Source organism: Corylus avellana, chromosome 2 (genome assembly GCF_965113065.1).
Source record: "Corylus avellana chromosome 2, dhCorAvel1.hap1.2, whole genome shotgun sequence".
NCBI classification, from domain to species: Eukaryota; Viridiplantae; Streptophyta; class Magnoliopsida; order Fagales; family Betulaceae; genus Corylus; species Corylus avellana.
This window is the reverse complement of record NC_142491.1, coordinates 2,885,089-2,910,418: the sequence shown is the minus strand read 5'-3', so window position 1 is coordinate 2,910,418 and position 25,330 is coordinate 2,885,089. Positions and strand designations below refer to the sequence as shown.

Sequence of the window (25,330 nt, the reverse complement as noted above, 5' to 3'; positions counted from 1 at the left end):
AGAGAAAATTTGATGATCGCTTGTTGAGTGGGCGGGTAAATACTAGTTAGAGGAGCTCCTCCTTTCTAATGAATGGCTAGAGACTTGCATCTTTTGAATTTCGAATTCCAATTGGTGGACCGCAGTTAATAGTAACTGATCTATAATCATATGAATCAGATGAATTCGATCATTAATTTTGAGATGATCAACTTTGATAGGCCAAATTGCCTATCAAATAGATTTGTCAACATTAATTGCAAGCATATTCCAATAAGGCAATACTTATGGTGATTTCAAGCAAAAGAAAGGTATTCTTCTGGTATAGCTTTGGGTTTAGCCACTTATATACAAAGTTGACAATTTTTTATACGAATCGCAAATTCGTTATGAATTCAATAAGAAATTATAGGGTTATAGTCGAGAGTTTTACTCGTTTAATTAAATGGATCGAATGAAGGTTGATTTATATAGTTTTTATGGATGTGGCTCAATACAATTTGAACCTAACACGCGATATTTAAAATTGGTAATTTTTTACACGACTTTTAAACCGTAACCTGTTTAAATATATCTAGTTATGGTACCTTATATTAGATGTCTTAATAGGACTCCTACTTATATAGAGTTGGTTGAAACTCGTAACAAACAATCAATTAGTTTCGAATTAGAGCCAAAAAAAAAAAAAAAAAAAAAAAACATACCAGTTTCTAAGTTTTGCTAACTGTAGAATGCTTTATTCTCCATAGAGTAAGATTTTCATATCCAAATCGATATTGTTTATTACTTCATTCTTTTTATAATTTTCATATCAACTTCATGTTAGTTTGAATAACAATTTCAAGGAGATTCAATTGAATCAACACGCCTTTTCTTTGTGGAATCTTCTCGATATCCCATGCATATATCTAAACAAACAGTCATCAACTCGTGAAAGCTCTGTTAAAAACTCTGTGCCTAGTCCCATGCGAGAGACAAATTTTATTTTATTTTATTTTTTATTTTTTTTTAACCCATCCACCTCCTCTGATAGGGCTCTCCACCGCATCTGTGCGGTTTTCGGGGGAAGAGGAATGGACTTTGATCTTTCCCTCCTCCCTTCGTCACCTCCGCCTAGTGCGGCCGCCTCTCCTCCCCCCTTTGTCACTGGTTTTCTCTTGTATTTTCCTTTTTAATCATGAAGTAGCTTCAACGACATTCCTCCATCTCCAAGAAGCCTCGCTCAGCCTCGTCGTCACTCTCTGGCTGTTCTCCCCCCTCAGCCATCGTGCCGTGCCCAGCTCTACAGTGGATCTCAGATCATGTTCTTTCTAGGCTCGATTTGTCGCCCTTTCTTCCTCGACAACCCCAACACACCTGGCCAATTGGTTTCTCGGCCTCCTGGCTCTCCACTGCTGCCTCAACTTTCTTCCTTCGACCATCACGCACCAGCGTGTGGATCTAAGGTGCTGACGTGTGGATCAAAAACACCGATGTGTGTTTGCCAAGCTGCTGTCAGAGGCTCCTCCGTCAATCTTCCTGAGTCTCGCCCTCTGTTGAAGTTGCTGCTTAGTGAATATTTTTTACTGTTATTTTTATCTTCCTTGTGTTTTGTAGCTTTATTTGTATTTTGATGTTTGTTTGTTTTGTGGGTTATTGTTCCACCGCTTTATTGTGTTATGTTCTTCCAGTGGAAACTTTTGTAGCTAATTTAGTGGTAGATCATTTCTCTTCTATAGTTCTCGTATCGGACTATAACAATGCATTTTCTTTTTCAGCCTCCTTTAGGTGGTTGTTGTTGATTCCAAGTGGAGGCTCAGATAGGTTCGTCTTAATATGTCCCAATTTTACTTATGTAACTACTTTGCAGACCCAAAGCCTCCAATAATATTCTAAATGCTAACCAGAGCAGATATTGTGAGACATTTGCTTGGCTTTGGAAAACTCTCATGAACTTATATGCGTTTTGAAATTACCCACCTGAAGTTCAAAAACTCTCAGTTAAGGATATGAAACTTTCAATTTCTTTCAAGTACCCAATTTTGTTAGGATTTTCTGTTAAATCTTGTCAAAAGTTCCAAAATACCCCTATTTTTTATTATAAAAAGATTGTAAAGATTCATCCTTTTATATATATATATATATATATATATATATATATATATATATAAAAGGATGAATCTTTACAATCTTTTTATAATAAAAAATAGGGGTATTTTGGAACTTTTATATATATATATATATATAACATATTTTCAATATTTGTGCAACATCTTTGCAATATTTTTATTTTATTTTTATAAAAAAATTGGTATTTTCGAAATTTTGATGAGATTTAACGAAAAATCATAAGAATAAGGTAATTGAAAGTTTGATACCATTAATTGAGAGTTTTTAAACTTTTTTAGGATATTTTCAAAACGAGTGAAAGTTTAGAGGGGGGTTTGTGAAGTTTTTCCAATAATTCATACATACATTTTGCCATATTCAAGACTTGTAAAGATCACAGTAAATCATATGAACAGAGTATAAGCAAATGAAAAAATGAGTATGGCTCAAAGTTTTACCTTAATGAAGATGGATTAACACCAAAACACATCTTTCTCTCTGTAAAATCTCCTCCCCCTCTAGATTTGGTGTGGGTGAAATGCATGGAGTGAATGGAGTTTGAAGGGTCGTGAGATGTGGCTTTATATAGAAATAGGTAGGTGGATAAGGCTAAAGAAGTTAGACTAATATATTAAATTTGCTTTTCAGGTTGATCGAACGTTCGGTGTACTATCTTTGAATGTTCGTTTTCGTCAAATGTTCGATGGTCCAAAGTCGAATTTTCGATGATAGGATTTCATCGAATGTTTGGTGGTCCATTGTCGAACGTTTGATCAAAAATAATTAAAAATTAGTGTGAGAAACAGCTCGCTTTATTGCCCCAACCTCTCCTGCATCTTATTATGCAAAATACATACTTGTTAGCTAGGCATCGACTCTATGCCATGTTTTTTTCCCCAGCATGCTGCATTAACTCTTAAAATACAACGACGAAAATTGACTTTGAGATCTACTAACGATTTTTCTGACATGCGATAGACGGGTTTCTTAGGTGACCATTTTGTTTCACAAACTTTAATCCCATCTGCAAAGCATGTATGTATTGTTCCTTGAAGTTTATCAAGTTCAAAGGAGTGAGGATACAAGTTGGGTAGAGAGGGAGAAAAAGTGGTAGGAAAAATATCATTAGCTTGAACTTTTAGGAGAATAAGGATAAGACACTCCATCATCACTAGCGGAAGCTTTCTAACACATTTACAAGCCATGAATTTTCTTCCACTTTAGAAAATTTTTATTTTTATATATAATCAAAATGATGACTAAGGCATAGCCCTTATATATTGTACAAATTTGATTCAAGTAGGTGTTGTTTAATAATTGTGACTTTTGGAACTATTATCGTTCTTCAGTTACGTGCCTTTTTGAATAAATAATATCTTTTTGTTGGGATTACAATGTATGTTTTGAAATGATATTTATGTTAACTTGAGGTTTTTCACAAAGCATTTACGTGTAGAACTAATTAGTGAAAGGGATGATCCCCAAGTCATGATATATTACATCAAGACACCCATTCAAAATGTTTTTAAAAAATATTGATTTGGAAATAATGATAAATGCGCATATTTGAATATTTAGAATGCCATCATTATAGTATTCATTTATGGAAAAACACTATATATATGTTGCGTTTGGAAAGGCTCTTCCTCTTCGTATGTTCATGTGAACACCAACCTTTCAATTTTTGTTGATTTCTTATACAAGCTACTTATTAATTAAATAATATTTTTTTGGAAGCTAATTACCTAAACCATGAGACAATAGTGTTTGTCCTTTCAAAAAAATAAAAAACCAAAAAAGACTAGTTAACTTATGATTCCTACCAAAAGTTACTTTTCTTTTAAATAGTTTTCCACTTAAATAAATTTTGTTTATGCAATGTCATGTGACATAGTATTTGTTGGGGATTGTTCCCCGAATCGCAATGATTTTATATCTATGTTGACATTCAATGTTTATAGTGAATATATATTTTATTCATTGATTAAATTATTTTGAGCATATGACATATAAAATATCTTTTACATACTTATTATTAGAAAGTTCAACATATTTTCTATGCATGTGAAAGGTCATATGATAACATTGAATATGGCTATGGGTGTGAGTAACTTGGTTATCACACAAGGTCTTAGTCTATAATCATTGTATCCTTAAAAATAAAGAGTTTACAATCGCTAAATGGAACTGAGTGCAATTCAATTTTGAGTAAGATTGTTACACATTGAATCTTGGTGATCTACCTTGATTTAGCGAAGCAGCGTCTTCATATTGATGTGTAGGTGCTAAGACCCTAAAGCACTGAACAGACCAATGCGTTGTCTTTTAATAAAAATACTTTGCATAAGGAAAGACAATAACTCCTTAAAGACTACTTACGACTTTGATTTTAAATTTTGAGGGAATTGTAGACTCAGATGTTGCATGTAGGTTACTTTAATGTATCAATGAGTGACACCTATCATCGATTGAAATAATCTCGATGCATTGGGTATCCGCATGTAACATTTGGGAAAGCTTTTTCCTAGAGGGCATTTAAATCTTTTGTCAGCAAACAAAGAGATAAGAAATGTACAAATGATATAGATTTTACGGGCCTTGGATCCAATGGTTATTTCGTGACTGGCACAACCTTAATTGGTGGGTCACTACAAGTCGTACATCATTAGTAGCGTGGGCCACCCTAGGTCGAACTCGATCAGGCTGCTAGTGTTATGGACGGTAGCGTACAATGGTCGAGGCATAGGCATTGTATAACAGGTCACTCGGGACAGCGACAACCCTGTTAAGAAGGGATAATATCTCGGATAGACCATAGAATTCATATGATTATAGCATGTACTATATCTATATTGCATTCATAAATAAGTGTCATGCCAAAATGCTGCATAATTTATCAAACGGAGTTTATCATTAAATGACATAAGTACCACGTGCATTTTTACTCACTAAGTCTTTAGACTTACCCCCTTGTATTTTCCCATCTTCATTATATATAAATTGCGCGGTTTAGCAAGACTAGCAGAAGATGAATTCGGACAGCCAACTTGTGGTGGCGATGGTACGAATCATCTTTGAGGACCTAGACCTGGTATGGACAAGTCCATGTGGGACGATGGAGGATCCAACCTAGTAGAGATGATTGAGATTCTAATTATGTTAGCTTTACTTAGACTTAGGTGTTGATGTTATTTTAGAACAATTACTTTTGGTCTGTAATATTTTGATGACTGGTCGTTGACCAATACATTTGGAGATCTATCTATGTTATGATACTTTCTTATTACTCTAGTTATTGTGATTGTGGTTTTTAGTTATTATTATCTTTATCTTGTAGTTAAAAGTCTTCTGTTGTAGTCTTTCTTATGAGAGGTTATGATTCCCGAGTCTTGTTCTGCAAGGGACAAGGCTGGGCATTACAAAATCAATGAGACACATTTGCATTCATAGTTTTGATGTTTGGTTGCATGGTTATTTAATCACAATGAATGCTAAAATATGAATTTAATTCATAACTAATCAAAAAGGTGAGCCAGGAGTCTTAACCCTTGTTTCCACCTTAATGGGTACTAGCCATAGGTCCAAGCCATCACTAAGGTATCACTCGAAGTGATGACCAGTTGGCACTCATGGAGTGCAATACATAGACCTCTCATAACTAGGGGCGGCTACGCCTTGGTTTATTTAGGGTTTTCCCAAACCCTAAGCCTAATTCTTAAACCCAAATTGTTAAGATTCAAAAATTCTTAACCGAATATTTTGGGAACTTTTTTTCCCAAGATTATTGTGGTTAATGATAATTGCCTAAGGAAATTTTGATTACTCAAACATGAAAATTTTCAAAGTAGTTGGAGTTTAATTTTTAAGAATCATAATGAAGGAAACTTATAAATAAAGATTGGTTTGGGAGTTGGAACTCCATAGACCTAGACATGATTCCAATGGGAATTAAATTGACCTAACTTGGTTAGGGTCAACAATGTCTATTTGGATGGAAAATTTTATTTATGGAAAGTGTTGGGGTTTGTATTTTTCTTTAAGTAAGGAGTGGGAGTTTAACTCCTACTACCTAATATGTGACAAAGTTCCTTGAAAAAGACTGATATCCTAATATTATTGGATGGCGACCACCCTAACGTGGAGTTAATTGACAATCACATCGAATCTAACCGATGGTACACACTTGACTCATTTAAGATATTAATCTCCCTAAGGATTTATGTTATCTTAAAGTTAGAGACTACAGCAAAATGGCTAGAAATTAACATTATGAGATGTTAATTAGGAGATGGTAGTCTTGCCTTGATCATAATAGTTAAGAGCGTCTCGCCATGGCCATGGGCCCTGCTCCCTACGGAGGGTGTTTTTAATTGCATAAATTGGGTAGTCGTTGCATTATCATATTATGTGTTTTGTTTTTGGGTTTTCATATATATTGATTTGCAAAATATAGGTCTTAATATTTGTTATTTAAATATTTCAGTTTATACATCATATGATCCGTATGAGCTGCGTGTGCATCCTGTTGGTCCAATATTTGTCATTACTGTTTTATCGTATGAGGATTGGAGACAAGAATATAACTTGTCTATGACAATTGAGGGACAAACTCTTGTGCAGTTGAGACCAGAAAAATCTACTGTAAAGTCAACTGAGGAAGCTATAGTCACATATAGTTAATGGGAGCACTTTATTGATGTGGCAAGAGAGTTCATTTTGACATCATTGACACCTAAGTTTTATGCGTCATAGGCAGTTAATTTGCTATCTAAAAATATTTGGAGAAAGAGAGAATATAAGGAGTACTTAAGAAATCTTTACTAACCTTATGTTGGGATTCTACGTATAAATGTCCTTTGCGTCTGGTATTTTTGCATAAAATGATTTTTAAGCCATTTAAAAAATGGGTGTTTTTTAAGAAGTGACTAATGTGGATAAATACATATATTTTTTGGTATGATAAATATTTGGGGCATCACAGAGGCCCACACATCCAATTTCCATTGGGCCACAACTATGACCCAAGGGAATTGGGGATTACTAGAATGGGCAATGTGGAATCCCACACATCCAATTTCTATTGGGCCACAGCTATGATCCAAGGGAATTAGGGATTACTAGAATGGGCAATGTGAAAGCCTACACATCCAATTTTCATTGGGCCACAACCATGACCCAAATAAATGTGGGACTACTTGAATAGGCCATGTGGAAGCCCACGGAAAACAGGCCCCACAGAAGCCCAGCAGCGGAGCTGCGCACAACCACATCCCTAGTTCTCTTAGGCCTACAAAGTAAGGTGCAAGTTTCAATCAACCACCTATGGAAGAAGCTAGCTAAAAGAAAGACTATTAGATCAGGAAATCATAGGAAACACATGAAAATGGCAACAACAAATAAAGAAAAAGGAAAGATTAAAAAAGAATATTTAATTAAAGTAGAAAAAGATGTAGAGAGATTCATGTTTAATTCATTTTAAAAGTGGCTCTCATCACCAAGAAGTAACTCAATCGGCTGGGACCACGCCTAATGAAGTAAAGATCACTAGTTCGAATCCTCCTTCCCCCTCTTGTGCAGACATGTCAAAAAAATAAAATAAAATGTGGCTCTCCAAATTAGAAAAAAAGTAGGGTTTTCTCTTCAAATCTCACTTTTGTTTGAAGAGCTCAATATGAATGCTCTTACTCCCCTTATTCTTAGCTTTCTCTTGCATTTTTCTTGTCTTAACTTTATCTCGTGTTCCTCTGATATTAACTTAGGCATCGGAAGTGGTGTTGCCATCTTCCCCCTTCTTTGCGTGGCACCCACCAGTAATACCCTTATTTTCCTCGCAGAACCTAGGGTTGGGAGTTACCAGGCGTGACAACTGCATCAACAATTTCCAGTTTTCCACCCCTTCTCTCATCTACCAATATGAAAGAAATAATTAAATATATATATATATATATATATATATATATATATATATATATATAACTAGAATAGAGAAAGATGTAAAGAGTTTAATTCATTTTAAAGGTGGCTCTTCAAATAGAAATTTTGAGATTTTTTTTTAATTATTTTTTCTTCAAATTTAACTTTTATTTGACTATGAGTGAGTAAGAGTCTGTTTGGAATTATGTTTGAGAAATAGAACTTTTAAGTCAAAATGAACTTTTGGGCAAAAGTTTCATTTTTAAGCTTTTGTCAAAAGTATATTTTGGCAATTTTTAGGTTTTTTGGACCCTTAAAAACGCTTTTAATTTTAATTTTAATTTTTTTTATAAATTTTTTTTTCTTCAAATTGACATTTTGGGTGTTAAATGCACTTTTAGGCCCCCTTGTAACATCCCGGTCCCATATTGAGAAAATGAGAAAAGCCTACATAGAATGAGTGGTTTATAAAGATAATCATGAGTGTCAAGTCTCACATTGCCTAGTTACTAGGTGAAACTGTACTTTATAATAAATTATAGGAACACTTCAAATTAACTAGTCTTTTTGGGATAATAGCACAAATGTGATTAGCGCTTTTTCCTGGTCGTTACACCCCTAAACATGCCCTAAGCACTTGGGAGTTTAAAAGTAGGAGTTAAGTGTATCATTTTTCAAAAGCTAATAAAAGTCTCAAATTAAGGCCTCTTCCTACAAACTGGGTCCTTTTTTTTAATAACATTTCATCCAACTTTGTCTCTGGTATTAAAAAAATATGTGTATCTTACATGTTCAATGGACACATGCCACTTTTATAGACTAGGTTAAAAAAAAAATTTCAAACCTAGTTTGGAGAAAAACTTTATCCATTAATAATTGTACAAGAAATTTTTTTTTTTTTTCAAAAAGACTTTTAAAACTCTAATATGCTAAAAAATTAATAAATTATATGTAATTAAGGCCCTCAATTATGGTAATTTGTCTTACAATATTGGGGCCTTAAAAAAAAAATCCTAGACATGAAAATTAGAATTTATTGACTGACATGTAGTCATTTAATTTCTTTAGACATGCACAATTCACATTGGAAAGTTAATAATTAAGACCCCAATATCATAAAAATTTTCTTGTAATGTCCAATTGTTTACTTTCCCATTTACAATTAATAAAAGTCCAACTTGCATAACTTGCTCCTGTATGGCAAGTTCAATTTCAATTTCAATTAAATTGTTATTATAACATGGAAAGTATTTGGGTTTGTCTCCAATGTGCTCCAATATTAATTTGAATTGAATGCTAAAAAGAATATAAAAACTTAATTATTAATTTTTCATCTCAAAAAGTGAGAAGAATAATTTTTAAATAAAATATAATATTAAAATTAAAATAAATGTTATTTAATTAATAAGACAAATTTCTCACTTACTTTTTTCATTAGGCCTTCAAATGTATGGAGCACCTTGGTGAGAAACATATATATATATATATATATATATATATTAAAACCCATATTAATAATAATAAAAAAGTATTTTTGACATCATATACAAGACAATTTTAAAAATTGGGTTAAATGAATTTTCCTACAAAATTTTTGTGTAATTAAATACCCAAAACTCTCTCTCTCTGTGTCAAGCACACTCTTCAAGATCCAAAAGCAAACCCTAATAAAAACCCTAAGAAAAGAAAAAAGAAGGGGAGGTGAGAGGGGTCGCTGAGCAAACACAGAGACTACCCCTTCTCTCACTCTCTCTAACTAACTCACTCACGCCGCCCGATCTGTTCTCTTCGCTCAGGTAATCCTCGCTTTCCAAATCCCAATAATCATTTTCTTCACTTTTTTCCTTTTCATTTTCTCATGCCCTGTTTTTTTCCTGGGAAAACATATGACGTAGTAAATTCGTTATGTTTTCTTTTTTCTTTTGGCCGGTTTGATTCCCTGGAAAATGGGTCGTAGGGTTCTGTATTTGTTTTGCTGGTTTGATGATATTTTCTTGGACAAAATAGTGAAGAAGGTTTTCCATCTAGCTCTGAGCTCTCCATCTAAATGATCTTTGGTGATGGTTAGGAAAATAATCTATTGTCGTCTTTTCAACTAGCTTCAGGAGTATCTACAATAGGGAAATGTGCTTGCTTTTTCTTGGAAAAGAGAATTTTCCTGAGAATATGTTCAATCAGCTATAAGTTTATTGAGGAAAGTAGTTCAAGAAAGTATATCTTTGAAAATATGGAGTGTTCAAGTTGGTGGAAAATGGGCAAATGAGCTCTACCTTAAATAGCACCTCCTAAATAACATTACAATAAGACGGAGGAATAAGCAAGACCCATTGGGTTCTTTTTATGTGTTCTTGGTTTTCTTTTTTCTTTTGGCCTGTTTGTTTCCGGGAAAATGGTCCGGTGAAAATGGGAAAATGGATTCGGAGGGTTCTGTATTTGTTTTGCTGGGTTGATGATGTTTTCTTGGAAAAAAATAGTGAAAGAGGTTTTCTATCCAGGTCTCCGTGTATGATCTTTGGTGATGGTTAGGAAAAGTCTTATGAAGTCTTTTCAGTTAGCTTCAGGAGTATCTACAATAGAGAAATGTTTGTCCTTTTTCTTGGAAAAGACAGTTTTCCTGAGAATATGTTCAGTCAGCTATAAGTTCATTGAGGAAAGTAGTTCCAGAAAGTATATATTTTTGAATATATGAAGCATTCAAGTTGGAGGAAAATGGGCAAATGAGCTCTATCTCAAATAGCACCTCCTCCTCCTAAATAACATAATCATAAGATGGGGGGTATAAGCAAGACCCATTGGGTGCTTGTGTACATATCTATAAGAAGAAGTTGGTGACAACTAGTTTTTTTTTCTTTGTTTAAATCTATCTAATATTAAATTATTTTTACTTCACAGTGGTAGTGAAATGTGATAGCAAGTAGTTGTTTTTAATTAGTATTGTGATTGCTTTTTCAGTGATCAATTCAGTGATGGCATCTTCAGAGCAGGAAGTCTCAGCTGCAGCTTGCCCTCCTGGTGCTGATGTTGTATGTATTGATATCGGATATGAAATGTTATAAACAGGCTCTATTTTGGTTTTTGGGTTATTAATTGGTTTGGATGAATTTGTGGTTAAATGTAGGTTGGCAATGCCTTTGTTCACCAGTACTACCTTATCTTGCATCAATCCCCCGAGCTAGTTCATCGATTTTACCAGGATATTAGTAAGCTTGGTCGTCCTGAAGAAAATGGGGCCATGAGCATTACAACCACTATGCAAGTGAGCTTCCACCTCTCTTACTCTCTCTCCCCCCTCTCTGTGTGAGTCTTTTTTTAATTTTCCTATTTAAATTATCTTTTCTTCCCCTTAAAATCTTGAGGCTTACATGTTTCTACTTGTTTGTGTTTTTTCCTGGTTGCATTATGTGATAAAAATTTATCTCTGGTTGCTTACAGTGTGGTAGAATGTTTAAAATTGTTCTCTGGTTTCAGAAAGTATGATGAAAAGGAGGATTTTAAAAACTGAAATTTCTCACTTACCAAACAGAGCACTTCAGACAATGTAACAACTAGAGTGGGAAAAGGAGAGGTGTTTTAATTTTATTGACCTGTTTACATTATTTGTGTTTTTTTTCGTAGGTTCATTTATAAATGGTAGTTTGGGTTGAAATTATGAGAATTAAACACTGATCCCTCTATTTTGTGTTGATTGATTTTCATTGAGTAGGCAATCAATGAGAAGATACTCTCTCTTCAATATAGCGACCTTAGAGCAGAAATCTTATCCGTGGATGCACAAGATTCTTTCAGTGGGGGAGTTCTTGTTCTTGTGACTGGGTATTTGTCTGGAAAGGATACTTTGAGGCGTAAATTTAGTCAGAGTTTCTTCCTGGCGCCTCAAGACAAAGGCTACTTTGTTCTGAATGATGTTTTTAGATATGTTGATGAGGGGAACCAGGGTTTGGATAATGATGTTGAAACGCCTCCTAGTTCTGACCTTGGTAATGTGAAATGCAGTTTGCAATTCAAAGTACAGCTGTTTGGTGCACTCTAACTGATTTGAAGGATTTGTGTTGCAGATCCTTCTTCTGTCCTGGAGATCCATATTTCTGAACCATCACCTGCAGTGCCAGAGGACGTTGATGTAGAGGAAGTGTATAATCCTCCTGAGAAGGTACAGGATTCGATTGAAGAAGAGGAAGCACCTGTTCCTGAGGTTGTTGATCAAATTTCTGATGATTGGCAGATTGTGGCCGAACCTAACTCTAAAATGGAAGAAGTGCCAAAGAAGTCATATGCCTCTATTGTAAGTTACCATCATGCAAAATCCTATGCTTATCACTTGTTTCTTTATGCATTTTGTTAGAAACATTAATTCTGGTAATCTCTACATGTGGGGGCTAATTTAATGGTACACACTGAGATTTGAGCACACACGATCTCCTTTACTTCAATTTGTCATTTTTTTTTATTTTATTATTATGTTTTATCAAGGTCTTATATATTAAAATCACTTCATATTGGTGTCCAGGTTAAGGTTTTGAAGGAGAATGCTTCTCCTTTCTCAACTCCAACTCCTGCTCCTCGGAAATCCATTCCCAGAAGCCAAGAACAACCATTGACTGCTGGACCTCCTCCTGCCCCGGTGTCTGAGATTCCAGTTGCCAGCACAAATGCTAATGAAAACAGCAGTAATAAGGAATCTGAAGGTGTGCTTTTTGTTATTATTGTGTCAGTGTTTCTGCTAGTTAACTCACAGTGTGATCTGCATCCTTCTTGTTGTGATTACTCTCTACAGGTGTATTAATTTAAATAATTTGTCCACTTTTTTGTGTGTATGGACAGCTGATGGTCATTCTATCTACATAAAAGGCCTCCCTGTGAATGCTACCCCTGCCCTACTCGAGAATGAGTTCAAGAAGTTTGGACCCATTAAGAGTGGCGGTATTCAAGTCAGAAGCCAAAAGGTATGTCATATGTCTACTTAATATCTGTTGTTCATTGCTAACTGTTTTCTCCACTAATATTTATTTTCAATGTTTCAATACCACAGGGATTTTGTTTTGGCTTTGTGGAATTTGAGGTGGCAAGTGCTGTGCAATGTGCAATCGAGGTAAACATCTGATTTTTCTGTGCTGATCCATTTTTTGTTCTGTTATGCTTGATATGATTGAGCAGAGATAGATGGTGCAATAACTTCTTTCATTTATCGACTGTATCACTTCTTGGATGCCATTGGTGCGAATATGATTTCTTACACATATTTACAAATTCTAAGGATGTTTCTTTATGTATATAATGATTTATTGGAATTGGTTATGACTGGGATATGCTGGTTATATTTCTGGAATGTTTGTCAAATGGACAAGTGCCCTGCAAAGTGTACTCTGGTGTTCATTAGATATCGCCATGGTGGTAATTTTTTTTTTTCTTTTTCTCCTGTTATAGACTGAGTAGATGGATGGGCCATAACTTGTTTCCTTAGTTGAATGGTTTGATACATTTATTTCTGAATCCTTTTTGTGAGTTAGGCATTTTGATTGAAATCTAAATGCAATAGGTCTAATATATGTGTATAAGAAACCAACCTGGGCAACCAGGTTTCATCATCAACACAATGGGTTGAATAGTTTATGCCAACACGATCATTATCTATAGCCTTATGTTGACTCCTAGCTATTCTTCATTGTTAGCAATGTATGATTATCCTGACTGCTATAACTGCTTTTGAGATGCTGTTCTTTTATTTATTAGTTTATTTTTTATTCCATGCCGTTGGTGCTGCAGCAATTTCCAGACTTACTCTCTTGACCAGATTCATTTTGTTGTTATACTTGAGAATACTGAAGTCCAGTTTAAAGAGGATATGGGGTTTTGATGGCTATTTTTTCAGTAAATTATAACTTTTAGTTTTTAGTCAAATTTCTAATTTTTACTCAGCTAGAAAGTCTTAACAACTTATTTTTTTGATATTTGAAAACAAAATGACACTCAATTGAATTAGTGATATGATACCATAATATGTCTAGACATCAATACTCGTGATTTCTTGGATTTTGGTTTGATTTTGTTATCTGTAAGACTATCATGTTTTTGTTTTCAGCCCATTGTTGCTTCCATTTGCTCTTTAATATTGTCTTGTGTTTTGTTATTGTGTGAAATAATATTTCCATTGACGTTTCAGGCTTCACCCATTGTTATCAATGGACGCCAAGCAGTTGTCGAGGAAAAGAGGTCTACCAGTCGAGGTAAGTTGTATTTTGTGGTCAAATATCTCTCGCTTAGGATTTTTCTTTTTGTTTTGGGAATATGTTTGGCTGCTTGGCATTTTGTGTTCTTTTAGGAATTAGATATGGGGCATCTGATTTGTGATTTGCTTTCTAGAGAAACATTGGAAGAAACTGTTTCTTTTTCTATATAGTTCATGTTAGATACAGCATTGGTCTTTTAATGTTGGAGTTAGATGAAGGACATGCATTTCTATATCACTAGAGGAAAGGGATCAAAGAAGGGGCTTGTGTAGGTCTCAAAATTGTTCTAGCCTCTTTATGTCTTGGGTAAAAGAGCATTCTTGATTGAATGAGGAAATGGGCTTTACGTCCTATCGGTTATTTCTTTTCTACAAATCTCTTAGCCATACATAATAGACAATTTGCATTGACATCGACTTTGATCTATTTGTTAGAGATTTCCGTGCAAGTTCTACACAATAGACAAATTGCATTCTCGTACTCACTATGAACTCTCGGTCGGGCTTATTCATGGTCATCTTGATTTCTTGACATTTGATAGTGTGGCTCTTTTTCAATCTTCAGGTAACAGTAAGAGTCGATTTTCATCTGGAAGGACTGTTGGATATAGGAATGAAGGATTAAGAGGGCGTGGAAACGGAAACTATGGAGGTGGCAGAGGAGGAGGCTATGGTCGTGGTGACTTTAATGGCAGGGCTGAGTTTGGAAACAGGAATGGCAATCGAGGAGGATTTTCTAGCCGTGGAGGTGATGGATACCAAAGGACCGATCACATGGGTAGCAGCAACGGCGGTCGTGTGAATCGTGCTGGTGGATTGACTGTTAATGCTACAGCCAGAACTACAGCACCTCGGATACCCGCTACTGCATAAGGATTCACAGCTTGTGAGGAGGATAGATAGTTGTTGAAAATTTTGTTCTGGTGATTTTGTCAAGTGATTGGAAGATTTAGTCCTTTTTTTTTTTTTCTCTTTCCCCTTTTATCGGTCTTGGGTGGATATTCTAATCCTCCGTGAGAATTAGTGCGTTGTGGGCATAATTTTCTGTTTTTGATTAGTCATTTTTGGGGCTTTGGGCTTTTATGTGAATGTTCTTTTGGTTGGGCATTAGGTCATCTTGGTATGGAATTTTTTTTCCTTTCTGGAGCGGAAATGCCCAATGTGAATGTAGTAGACCCTCTTCTCTTTGAGCGGTTAGAATTTTCAGAAGTTAGAAAATGTGTCCCCTCTTAAGCAGAATTGATGTGAATCAGCCAAATATGCCATCTTTCAAGTAAATTGACCCTTTTTACAAAAAGGGTTTAAGAAGAAATTTCAGCAATAAATAATATTAAAACAAAGAGAAGAAATTTCAGTAATAAACAAGACTAACAAAGATGAAAATTTTCTACCATGTTATTCCTGTTTTTAAAAATTATTTGACCCTGATTCAATGCAGAAAGCCTTTGATGGGTTGAGCCAATTTTTAGAATCTGACAAAGGCTGTTTTTTCAATTATATTAACAGAGGTAAAATGTCAGTTTACTAGTTTCAAATCAATTCTAGAAATTTTAATTGGATTAACATCAATTGATAATACGAAATGGTTGTGATCTAAAAATTTTTGATAGTATGATATATCAGAACTAATAAAATTGTGATATGTGTTCTACTTAAGTTAGTGTCACATTAACAAAATATCTTAAGTCAGTGCTTGGTGGACAAAATTGACAGTATGAAATAAATCAATATTCTTTTGGCATACATCACATGGATTTCTGAATTTATTTTGATACAATAAGAAATTAATTACAAATAAGGTAAACCCACATGTTGATTTTGCATTTTTCAAAATATCAATTTGGGTATCAAATATCCCAGGATATTGATAAAAAAATTGTATTTAATACCAAGAAAGCTCACAAAAATCTGGAAAGGATCCTAATTCATTGAGGTACTGCTGCTATTTTTATTTTTATTTTCTGCTATTAATTATTAATTAATAACCCCGACACTGAGATGCGAGCGTGATCTACGGATACTATTTGACAGATGTGCTTCAAAGGCGCAAGCGATTGGTTCAGATCAGCCTACAATCAGGATAGTTTGATGTAAACTAAGTAGCCTTCCGCATAGTTAAGAGCCAACTAGTCCCATAATGTTACAAGAATGAAGAAGAGTTTTTATAGCAATACAGAACAGAGTAAGTAGGGGTGCAAAGGCGGTTACGGTTAGCGGTTAGTGGCAATAACCGCTAACCGTAACCGCCTTAGCGGTTAGTAGATTTCACTAACCGCAACCGCTAACCGCTAAGCGGTTAGCGGTTAACGGTTAACCGCCGGTTAGCGGTTAGTGAAATAGATAACCGCCCGCTAACCGCTTTTTTAAAATTGGGCTCTTTTTTTTGGGCTTTTTGGGCTTTCTTTAAGGCTTTTTGGGCTTATTTTTTTGGGCTTTTTTTTACCCTCATTTTTTTTCTTGTATTTTTAATATCTTCTTGGGCCCAATTGCTATAAAAAGAGCCCATATTGAAAAATCAAAAATATTTGACCCAAAATTTACATTTACTTGTACTTTAAAAAAAATTTCTTAAATATTAAATCATAACCGGTTAACTTTTTTTTTTAAAAAAAAAAAAAAAAAAATCAACACAACATACAAAAAAAAGTTCAGATTTCAGACAACTGTCACAACATATTAAAAAAAATATAAAAAAAGTTCAACACAAAACATATAAAATAAGTTCGAAAAATGGTTAAATTTCTTTTTCTAAAAAATGTTCAAAAAATACATTAATACTTCAATTGTGATTATAAGTAACACATTGTTGAATCTAATGTCAATTACTTAATTTGATATTATATAATTATATAGTCTCATTAAATTACATCATATGATTCATATGATTAATTATTTAAATTCTTATCATATTTACTTATAATCTTTTTTTTTTGAACTGAACTTAATATCTAATGGTAAATGGTAATGTTCAAACTTCTAAATCCTAAATTCGCAAAGTATCTAATAATGCTTTAATTAAATTGTAGACTTGAAGTTATAAGTAATATATTGTTTAATTCAATTGAATCAATTGTGATTATCATTGTACATGAATCATATGATTAACTTGTAGACTTATGACTTATGAGTTATGTCATATTATATATGTATTATTTATTATTATATAATCATATGATTTAATGATCAAGTCATCATGTGATATAATCATATCAATTATAGTGATAATATATAAATTACTAAAATTATAATGATAATACATTAATACTTAAAATGTGTTTATAAGTAACACATTGGTCATTGTTTAATCCAATGTCAATTACTTAATTTGATACTATACGAATCACATCATCATTGTACATTAATAATATGATTCACTTGAAGTCTTGAATAAAGTATTTGAATTGTCATCGAATCATATGATTAAGTATTGATATTATACATTTATATTATTCATATACATATGTAGACTTATATAGACTTATAACATATATAGACTTATAAGTTTATAACATACATTGGAAATAAATCTCTAGATATTTAATTGTTGTATTAGTATGAATTGGTATACTTATGAGTTATGTCATATTATATATGTATAATTTGTTATTATATAATCAAATGATTTAATGATCAATCTCATGTGATATAATCATATAAATTATAGTGATAATATATTAATACTCAAATTGTGATTTAATTATTTTTTAAAAAAAATTGTGATTTAATGATCAAATGATTATATCATATAATCATATAAATTATAGTGATAATATATTAATACTCAAATTGTGATTTAATTATTTTTAAAAAAAATTGTGATTTAATTATCAAGTGATTATGTTATATGTATAAATATTTTTATAATTATAATTATAAAAATATATTATATAAAAAGGCGGTTAGCGGTTAGCGGTTACGGTTAGTAGACCCAATAACTGCTAACCGCTAACCGCTAACCGCTAGACGGTTATAGCGGTTAGGCGGTTAGCGGTTAATGCGGTTAGGCGGTTGGCGGTTATAGCGGTTAGCGGTTAGCGGGCGGTTTTTAACCGCCCGCCTTTGCACCCCTAAGAGTAAGAGTGTCCCCTCGGGAACATCCGATAAAATTGGAACGATACAGAGAAGATTAGCATGGCCCCGATGACACGCATGAATCGAGAAATGGTCCAATTTTTTTTTTTTTTTTTTTTCTCAAAATCTGTGATTCTATGTCATCCTCTGTTTTGTTTTCTTCGTTCTTATTCAATTTCTTCATCTGGGTCTTCCTCAAACAGTAAGACTGATATTTTGCTACTCATCTTCTTTTGGATTTTGGTTGAATTGAGTTTTTATATTTTGGAATTGGGTTTTATTTCATTTTTTAAATTTTTCCAAAGCAAAAGCTGTGATAAATTCAATGGCTTCCTCTATTTTGTTTTTTTTTTTTTTATGTAATTTCTGCATCTGGGTCTTGCTCAAACAGTGAGGCTGATATTGTGCTGCTCATCTTCTTTTGGATTCTGATTGAATTAAGTTTTATATTTTGGAATTGGGTTTTATTTATTTATTTATTTATTTTAATTTTTCCAAAGATGCTCCCTTTTTCATTCGGTTCACAGTGGTGATAACTGATATAGTTTGTGTATTTTGGTTTTAGAACAGATTGATATTTGGTGCAAGAGAGTTGATATTTTTTTAGGATTGAAGCTGCTGGAGATTTTTGGATGTGCTAAGAGGGTTTATTTGTTAAGCCACTTATGAATATGAATATGGCTTTTTCATTAATCAGCAAGAGAGTTTGTGGATTCCATTTTTGCCATGATTTAATTAGGTACCAGTGCTTGTTCTGACTATCATTCTTTAAGAATTTGCTTAAGTTAATTAATTTGGTTGATGGGGTGCTGCAATCATTTTAAGAAGCAGCTGGAAAGTAACATTGGCAGAATTAAGGACATCAATTCAGTAAATTTTTTCAAATAAAAAAGAAAAGAAAAAGAAAAAAAAAAACAAAACAAAACAAAAGGAAAAGAGAAGTGAATATATATAGAACCTAACTCTGTGCTTTTTCGGTTAAAGTTTGGAAGTAGATTTGCTTGTGAATGTTCATCATGTTGAATACTCAGACAAGGTATTAACAGGCCTTATTGCCTCAGAATACTTCAGATTTAAATTATCTTTTTAAATGCAAAGAAAAAAATAATGATAGTTGCTCACAAATTTTAGTGACTTATTTCAGTTTTTGATATTTTTCTTATAGCATTGATTGTTAGCCGGTTGTGTTTCCTTTTATAATTGTTCGTTTTGTTTTTCTTGCCATTTTTCTTTTGTGTTGACGGTGCGATTCTTCTGTGTAATCAATAATTACAGCTTACGAGCATGTTTGAGATTGTATTTGAGAAATAGAGCTTTTAAGTCAAAAAATTCATTTTGCAAAAACATTATTTTTAAGCTTTTACTAAAAATGCATTTTTGTCATTTTAAAATTTTTTAGACTCTTAAAAGCACTTCCAAATTTTTTATCAAACGGATATTTTTTTTTTCGATGTTCATTTTTAGGACTCGTTACTCTGTGCTTTCAATGATGGCTCTCCCATCAATGAAAGTAGAAAACCTTATATCCTTCAGCAGTTGACGTTTGCAGCAGTAGCAGTTTCTAGAGCTTCTCTTTCTAACTGGGGTTTGCTACTCCATTTGATGTGGGTGGAGTTCAGATACTCTAAGCTGCTGTTGCTGGAAGTTCAGTGATGATTCACCTGGGATTGAGGGAAAATGGAGAAAGAAGAATGATGGGATGGGAGCTTTGGGTGTGCCTTTTTGCTTAAAAGACAAGGATTAGTCACTTCTTTTGATCCTCCAGCTTGTCTTTCTCTCTCTTATTATATGAATTTGAAAAAAAAAAATGTGAGAAAAAGGTCTTTCTTCTTTAATTTTTAGTCTCTTTTGTTAATGTTTCTAATAGCAGATATTATTCATGAGAGTACTAGATGCCCTTTTGATAATACAATTAGAATAGCCATGTCCCTCAATATTTCTTTTGGTTTAAATTTGGCTGCATTTTGTTGTTTTAGAACTTACTTTAAGGATTAACAGTCCTTGCGATACACTAATGGAATACGCATTTCGCAAACCAAACGAGCTCTAAGGAATATGATTGGCCTTAAGGACAATATTCCTTTCTATTTCGAATCAAATGAATATTATTTATTTCATAGTTAGGATTTAAAGTTGATACATCTAACGATATACATGATGGTTATGTCCTGTGTGTCTGTATAATTTTGTTAAGCCTATGAATGAACGGGAGATGGGTTTCTTTTCTTTTCTTTTATCTTTCGTCTCTATTCTCTTTCTCTTCTTGCTCCTAAAGTTTCTTTGCTTAGGGCACAAGTAGCATAATTGCTTTGATGAATATCGTTGCCTTTCCTTCACTTTGTGCTAAAACAAACAAAATGAGCTTCATATGACCATTGAGGTTTGTGGTATTTGTTGAGTAATAATAATTATATAATAGACGGAAAGTGATTCCTAATTTCAAACCACACTTTGAAATTATAATTGGATTAAAATTGGGTACCCCTTTTTCGTTGGTCTTCCTCTTCCCAAATTGAATTGAGTTTTTTATATTCTGCATGCAATTGGGTTTAATTTTCGTTCACAGCGGTGATAGAAGAGATATTGATATTTGGTGGAATTTCGAGTTGATATTCTTTTAGAATTGAAGCTTCAAACGTTTAGTTTTTCAAGTGCTGGAGATTTTTGGATGGATGTGCCATTGTGGTTGCTAAAAGTAGGAAGAAAATGAGGATTTTATAATCTGAAATAAATAAAATAAAACCCACAAAGCCAATGGAATTGGGTTGTGAGCTAGGCAAAATGGTTCCATTGGATAAAAAAAAAAAAAAATTTGTCAGATTCTAATATGCTCTTAAAAAGAGTAAAAGAATAAAAATAAATATTTATGCATGATTTTTTTTTTTTTTTTTTTCATTTTTTTGGCATGAAGGTTGGATTAGGATTGGTAATGATTTGGACAAGATGCTTTGAAGGGTGGTTGGAGTTTTTTTAACAACAAATTCCTTGCATAAAATGGGTTGAAACATGAATTCCTTAAATAAATTAAATGGGAGTAATGATTGGAGAAAATGCGTTAAAGGATTGGAATTTTTTAAGAACGAGCAATAGGGCAGTCTCATTCAAGAGTTTGGGTGGGTCTTACTTGATGGACAAATGCTCAGGCCGTCTAGATACGTGTTGTTCAAATTATTCAAACACTTGTCCAAACAAGTAGAGTTGGTTTATACTCTTACAAGGGCCAAATTGGATTAGATTATTGAGGCATGTCTTTTTAAATTGTAATTTGCCTTCAATCAAGTTGGTCCATGAGTATAATAATTTTCGTGTGCTCCTCAATTTAATCCGAGTGGCTATCTCTAAACTTTACAAACTTGCATCTCTTTCTATACGTCCCATTTTTCCTTCGCATATGATCAACAGATACGACTTTCATGAGGTGGAGACGGTGTTAAATTATCAGTTATCACAAAAACTTAAACTGATAGGAAGAGATGAATTTAATTACTTAATCATTATTTTAACACCCTCCCTCACATGTGGGCTCAAACTCCATTTTTAATAGATGAGGCCCAACACGTGGAATATTTAATTTAAATGGGGTGAATTGACAGAGTCAATGTTCGATCTCAGGACCTTTGACTTTGATACCATGTTAAACTACCATTTTTCTCAATAGTTTTTTTTTAAAAAAAAAACATTTATCCCAAAAGCTTAAGCTAATAGGAAGAGATAATTTTTTGAGTAAAGTCTACATACCCCCCTAAAACTATCACCTAATTGACAATGTTCTCTCCAAACTTTTAATTGTGACAATGTTTCCCTAAGGCTCGCAAAAAGATAAAATGTCTCTATAGATTTCTCAATAAGACATAACTACCCCTATAAATTTGATAAAAATAAAATAAAAATTATTTTTTTAAAACGAAAATTTTAATTAAAAAAAATTGTTTTAGTTTTTTCTTAAAAAAGATTTTTTTAATTTTTATTTTTTAAAACGAATCTTTTAATTTTTTTAAACAGAAATTTTTATTTAAAAAAACGATCTTTTTTCAAAAAAAAAAAAAATTGTTTTAAAAAAGAATTTTTTTTAAAACGAAAATTTATTTATTTTTAAACGAAAATTTTTATTTAAAAAATTATAAAATAAAAATAAAACGAAAATTTCCAATTTTTATATTAAAAAAATCGAAAATTTTTAATTTTTTTACAAGGATTTAAAAAAAAAAAAAAATTGGCCACCCGTTGGATTTTTTTTTTTAGTTTTTTTTTATAGAATTTTTAGTATTTTTGTTTTTATTTTACTAAGGGTAGTTTGGTCATTGGGGAAACATTGACAATATTTTAGTAGTTTAAGGAGACATTATCAATTAGGTAATAATTTAAAAAAAATATGTAAATTTTTTCCTAAATTTAATCACTTAATTATTGTTTTAATAGATATGTCATTGGAGAATCCAACCACCACATGCATGTGTATTTTTTCCAGTGGCACGTGGTACAGGTAACGTGGAGTTACTGAACAGATGTTACTGCTGATTTGGCACGGTATGCTAAAAGTCCAAGGACAAACTTTATCACTTTCAAAATACCAAAGACTGATTGGATAAACATAAAATAGCATATAAACCAATTCAGAATTTAACCATTTTTTTTTTATCATGGTTTGCTTCACGCTTCATATGGCATTATTCTTTGAGATTTACAATTACCAAATGACCAATTGGTGGATTATATATATGTATATTGCATGTCATCAGGAAAGTTCGATCTGCACATTGTGTGACGAATTGTCAAGAGGTGGGCATGCGTGTGCAGTTTACATTGTTGGACCAATTAAAATTTTGTGAATAAAAAGAAACTTTATGACTATTTGTGGATTTTTTTTTTTTGGGGTCAACGCATCTTAAGGTTATAAAAACTTGTTAAATAAAATTAAAAAATTGTGATTTATATGCCTATAAATACCGACAAAATTGTCCATCCACAAAAACACCTATAATTAAAGACTTTAATTTCCAAAATATTAGCCATGTTGTTCCTCTATCCCATACCCTATTTTTTCCTTCTCCTTCTTCCCTTACTTTCTATTTTCTTCCTTATCAAAGCTTCAACACCTAAAAAGCAATCATCTCCGCCATCCACCACCGCCATCGGCCTCCCAAGATCCTACCCTATAATAGGTTCATTCTTGGCCGCGGTTGCTAACCGCAAACGCCAACTCCAATGGATTTCGGACATCCTCCAAGTCTCACCCTCCGCCACCTACGTCCTCCACTCCAACATCGGCACTCGACATGTCTTCACCGCCAACCCCGCCATCGTCCGACACATACTCAAGACTCAATTCCCCAACTACGGCAAGGGAGATTATTTAACTGGAACCCTTAAAGACTTCCTGGGCCACAGCATCCTCAACGTGGACGGTGAATCCTGGAAGTTTCAAAGACAACTCGCCAGCCATGAGTTCAACACCAAGTCTCTGCGCAAGTTCATCGAGATTGTCGTGGACACCGAGATCTCCGACCGCCTCATCCCTATCCTCTCCGTAGCGGCGGCAACCGGAACTGTGCTAGACTTCCAGGACATTCTTCAAAGGTTTTCTTTCGATAATATATGCCAAATAGCTTTCGGATTCGACGCCGCCTACTTGTTGCCCTCTCTTCCACAAACCAAGTTCGCTCAAGCTTTTGAAGAATGCGTCAAGATCAGCAGCGACAGGTTCGATGCAATAATCCCGGCCATGTGGAAAATTAAGAAGCTGTTGAATATTGGGTCGGAGAAGCGAATGAGAATCGCAGTCTCAGTAATTAAAGAATTCGCCGAGAACATAATAAGAAAAAAGAAGAAGGAGCTCAAAGAGAAGGCCTCTCTCGATTCCGTCGATCTGTTGTCAAGATTTTTGTGCTCCGGCCACTCGGATGAAAACTTTGTGACCGACATAGTCATAAGCTTCTTACTCGCTGGGCGTGACACTACCTCCTCGGCTTTGACATGGTATCTTTGGCTACTCTCCAAGAACCCACACGTTGAATCCGAGGTTTTGAAGGAAGTCAAAGAGAAATCTGAAGCGCCTGTCTATGAAGAAGTCAAAGACATGGTTTACACTCACGCTTCTCTTTGTGAAAGCATGCGGTTGTACCCGCCTGTCTCAGAGGACGCGAAGGAGGCTGTGAGCGACGACGTTTTGCCGGACGGGACGGTGGTGAAGAAGGGGATGAGAGTGGCGTACGTACCATATGCGATGGGGAGATTGGAGACTTTGTGGGGGTCTGACTGGGCGGAGTTCAAGCCTGAGCGGTGGCTGGAGAAGGAGGAGGCGGAGAATAGGCAGTGGAGGTTCGTGGGGAGGGACGCGTACACGTACCCAGTGTTCCAGGCGGGGCCAAGGATTTGCTTGGGGAAGGAGATGGCGTTCTTGCAAATGAAGAGGGTGGTTGCGGGGGTTCTCAGGCGGTTCAAGGTGGTTTCGGCGGTGGAGGAAGGCGTGGAGCCAGTGTTTGTTCCACAATTGACTTCCAAAATGAAAGGTGGGTTTCCGGTGAGGATTGTAGAGAGGGATGCATGAGAATAATAGTGTTACGCAGATATGTGAGGAGAAGAAAAAATAAATAAGTCGGGTCTTATTAGTTAATTAGGTTATTTATATTTGGAAAAATATATAAAAAAGTCCTTTAAACTATTAGCTATTTGCAATATAGCCCCCTAATGTTCAAAAGGTACAAAAGTAGCATCCCAAACTAACAAAATATATCAAAAATGCCACTTTTTTTATATTCCTATAATACCCCTATTCTTTTAACAAATAAAATAATTGTAAAAATAAAAAAACCAAACAATTATTTAAAAATACAAAAAAACCAATGAGCGAATATATATATATATATATATATATATATTGAAATAAATAAATAATTTAGGCCAACTATAGCGAATACTCATGATGTATTAAAGTAAAATAAAAGGTACGGTTCTTGAGATATTCTAAAAATAATAATTTACTCCCTCTAGTCAAATTCTGTTAAAAATTTGTTTTTATTAACCCATTGATTTTACTTTAATACGACATGAAGC

The 25,330-nt window shown here is 33.8% G+C and overlaps 1 protein-coding gene and 2 pseudogenes across 1 annotated transcript; all 3 read left to right on the top strand.

Moving 5' to 3' along the window:
- Positions 1-9,604: 9,604 nt before the first annotated feature.
- On the top strand, positions 9,605-15,396 carry LOC132163204 (Nuclear transport factor 2 (NTF2) family protein with RNA binding (RRM-RBD-RNP motifs) domain-containing protein). Its single transcript, XM_059573410.2, has 10 exons — positions 9,605-9,776; positions 10,933-11,003; positions 11,099-11,236; positions 11,684-11,957; positions 12,036-12,262; positions 12,488-12,665; positions 12,802-12,923; positions 13,010-13,069; positions 14,141-14,204; positions 14,772-15,396. The coding sequence occupies exons 2-10, from the start codon at positions 10,947-10,949 to the stop codon at positions 15,077-15,079; spliced, it is 1,428 nt and encodes a 475-aa protein (XP_059429393.2). The 5' UTR covers positions 9,605-9,776; positions 10,933-10,946; the 3' UTR covers positions 15,080-15,396.
- Positions 15,397-18,287: 2,891 nt separating this feature from the next.
- LOC148587200 (U6 spliceosomal RNA) lies at positions 18,288-18,382 on the top strand (annotated as a pseudogene).
- A 4,906-nt stretch (positions 18,383-23,288) lies between these two features.
- Positions 23,289-24,824, top strand: LOC132182160 (cytochrome P450 94A2 pseudogene; annotated as a pseudogene).
- Positions 24,825-25,330: the final 506 nt, after the last annotated feature.